Genomic DNA, 3,266 nt, shown 5'->3' on the forward strand with positions numbered 1-3,266 from the left:
AAAACACCTGCACTGCGAAAGCTCAAACCAAAAGGAAGTACTTCACCAAGACTGTTGAAAAACTCCAGGTTAACAGCGAGTAATGGTACGTCTTGTCGATCAGACCGACAGAGAAGAATTGGAGCTGTTTACATGTATATGCGGTATCTGGCCGATAGTTGGCGCTGGTGGGCACACCCGCAACCTTCATAGCGATCGCTCGCGAGTTTTTGTGTTTTTCTGTCGAGCCGCCGGAGGCGTCAGCTATTATATATTCACCGGCTAAGTTAAATATTTAAAAATCTATTTTTGGGTGAGATGGCCATGTCATCATGATGAACCCGCCCATTACTTTTCATTCCCTCCAAATTCTCAGTGTGAAGCCTTGCATCATGCGATGGCTACTCCTGGAATTATAATCCAGGAAATGTGTTTGTAGTAGCACACTGGGATCGGATATTATAAGTTGTAACGGCTCCCTCGCCTACATTATCCAATCCTATCCCATATCCTTCGAGACAGGGTTAACTCTATTCAGGGAAGGATAGCCTTGGCTTGTTTTAAACATGTCCCCAGATGTAAACACGATAAGTCTCATGATATTATTCGCTCCAGGGGATAAGAACCCTGTAATACTCCTTAGGTTAAATTCTCTGGTATATCACTAGCAGAAATATCCCAAGTAGAAAAATGCCTTTGAGGAACTTCCATCAGGACAACAAGGCTATCTAACCCAAAAATTGATTTTTCCTGTCAAAATCAGTTTTTTAAGTTTTTTTAATTTAATCCATTACAGTGGTTTCACTTTAACTACCTGATTCCCTACTCCAGTTATGTTTCAGTTGCTAAATTAACCATTTGCATATGCACTAATCTATTGTTAGGGGATATCTTTTTCTGTTATCTTGGAGAGATTGGGATTTGTTTAGGATGACCACACAAATTTCTATTCATGCATATCTGGCTGGCTATTAATATCCACTAATAAAAAACACTTGTTACTAGTGTTTATAACAAATTGTATTTACGCTAGTGAGCAGACTCAATGGATCTCAAAGATATACACAGACACATTCTAATTGTTGAATCCTTTCTAAGATGAGCCAAAATATTTTTTTCCTAGTCAAATAAGAGTTTTGAGAACTGTCGGTGCATATAGGAATTATATTTGTGTAGAAACCTGTAAAAGACAAGGATCATGAATCACTACAAACTACTCTGATTCATGAGGCTTTTATCACTAACGAATTTCCATGACAAAAAAAAAAAAAAAAAATCACTTAGTTGTTTACTTTCCCATCTCATAGAAATCTATGAACATTTAAACCATAATCAGTGATAAATATTTATTGATTTTACAACTGTAATTTAATATTCCTTTCCTAAATATATACAATCAGGCTTTGGTAGAGGTAACATACCAGTGTTAACAGGTATATCTTATTATTACATGTCCACTATTCAAAACATAAGAGGTACAATTAGGAAATAGGATTGATACACATACACCTGAGAGGATTAAATATTGCAAAAACCAACATGTAACAATAAAGCTTCTCAAGATATCCTTAATAAATAATCTTTTAGCATTTAAAGATGAGTAAGTGTTGACCAAAAGTGATGACTACCTCTTCTCAACTAGTTATGTCATGACAATGACTGCAAATGGTCATCATCATGGATGCGCACACAGTGTAGTAAACACTTCTTTGGAGCAAATCTGTAAAGAGGTAATTTGCTTGTCAAGGTTACACTAAAATAATCATCATGCACAAGAGACTTGATATTCCAGCTATATGAAAAAATTTTTCCATGCAAAATTTTTCATACCACAGGGTTATCTTCAAACTGTTATAAATCATCCTATTAGGATCCAATTTCATGTTTCAAAGATGGGACTGAATCTATTAATTTGATTTGGTTTTGACTAGTAGACTTTTGACCAATGTCCCAGAACTAAGGCCTGGTAGGCCATTCAGCAATCAGCTATAATTGGGAGTAGGCTAATCCAAGCTGTTATGCTATTAAGCAAAATAATGAGGTTGAATAGCAGTATGAAAGTAAGGAAGATGGAATGGGGGTATAGTAGAAAGCTAAAAAGTGTATAGCCAAGTGCTGAATGGACACTGCAAACCCCGTAAGTAATGCGTAATGAGTCCCATTTGAAGAACACTGAAATTACTACCCCCATAGGAATGTATCTCTAAGTAAGAGGTTTCATTCGTATAAAAATTTTGTGAATTATGTACTAACATTTTTAACTTAAAAGTACTTTCAATCATTGAAGCTTGCTGCCCTGAAACTGTCTCAGTTTGTCTATAGCTACTCTGTTGATCTAAGAACTATGATATCTAATGATTTGAATCTCTTTCATTTGCCTTTTTTTATTAGTTTCTGTACATTATCTTTTCCTGCATTGTTAGGTATTTAGCCAAGACAATGTACTGTACTCCTTTATGAGCATATTCTGTATGTATGGGATAACTTTAGGGGTTTCCCAAATGAGGGTACAGTATATAGTGATTGCCTCTTCAATGCATTTTTTTTTTGGCTCTTACAGCAGCTAAAAACAAACAGGTCAAGGCATTTCTTTTTGCCTGCTGCTGAATGTCCTTTGTTAGCTGCCCTTGCTACTGTGTAGCTATGGGGAGAGCACATATACTCTATCCTTTGTTAACTAGGTTTGTTGTCATTGACTACACTCGTCAATTTGCCTCCTACCCCTATGTCCTGGATATTGGTGGTCTGTCACCTCCACATCTCCCTGTCTCTAGCAAAATGTATCACTTGATTTGGGGTATAATTACCCTCCAAGCCCACCACAATACTGTCTATGTACTTTGTTCTCTGCCTCCCCCTCAATCTCCTTCCCTCTATCCTCCCAGTGAGACATAAGTGCTCTATTTTCTCTCTTCTTATGATGCGTCAAATAAAACTTAGTTGTCTCTTTCTTATTTCCTTTACCATTGCTCTCTGAAATCCAAGTCTTGCCATTACCTCCTCATTTGTTACTCTGTCCCTCCAAGATATTCTGAGCCTCCTCCTGTAAAACCACAACTCTGCTGCATTTAACTTTTTTCCAAGCTCTTGCATTTTTGTCCAGTTCCTTAACCCATACATAAGGGTGGACCACACACGTTATTAAAGCTCTAATTCTTGTTCGTGCACCAATTCTATTATTTGTCAAAAGATTGTTCATGTTTTTACATGATTTTTTGGCTATCAGGATTCTCCTTTCAATTTCTCAATTTGCTCTACCATCTTGAGTCACCATCCTACCCAGGTAA

General features: G+C 36.9%; 1 protein-coding gene across 1 annotated transcript in view; it reads right to left on the minus strand.

Moving 5' to 3' along the window:
- Positions 1–1,311: 1,311 nt before the first annotated feature.
- LOC137631785 (fructose-2,6-bisphosphatase TIGAR-like) overlaps positions 1,312–3,266 on the minus strand; it is a 135,330-nt gene continuing 133,375 nt past the window's right edge. The window contains exon 8 of the mRNA XM_068363744.1: positions 1,312–1,699. Within this exon, the coding sequence (XP_068219845.1) occupies positions 1,627–1,699 (73 nt within the window). The 3' untranslated portion in view covers positions 1,312–1,626. The remainder of the gene's footprint in view (positions 1,700–3,266) is intronic.

This window comes from Palaemon carinicauda, chromosome 40 (assembly GCF_036898095.1).
Source record: "Palaemon carinicauda isolate YSFRI2023 chromosome 40, ASM3689809v2, whole genome shotgun sequence".
In the NCBI taxonomy this organism is placed as follows: domain Eukaryota; kingdom Metazoa; phylum Arthropoda; class Malacostraca; order Decapoda; family Palaemonidae; genus Palaemon; species Palaemon carinicauda.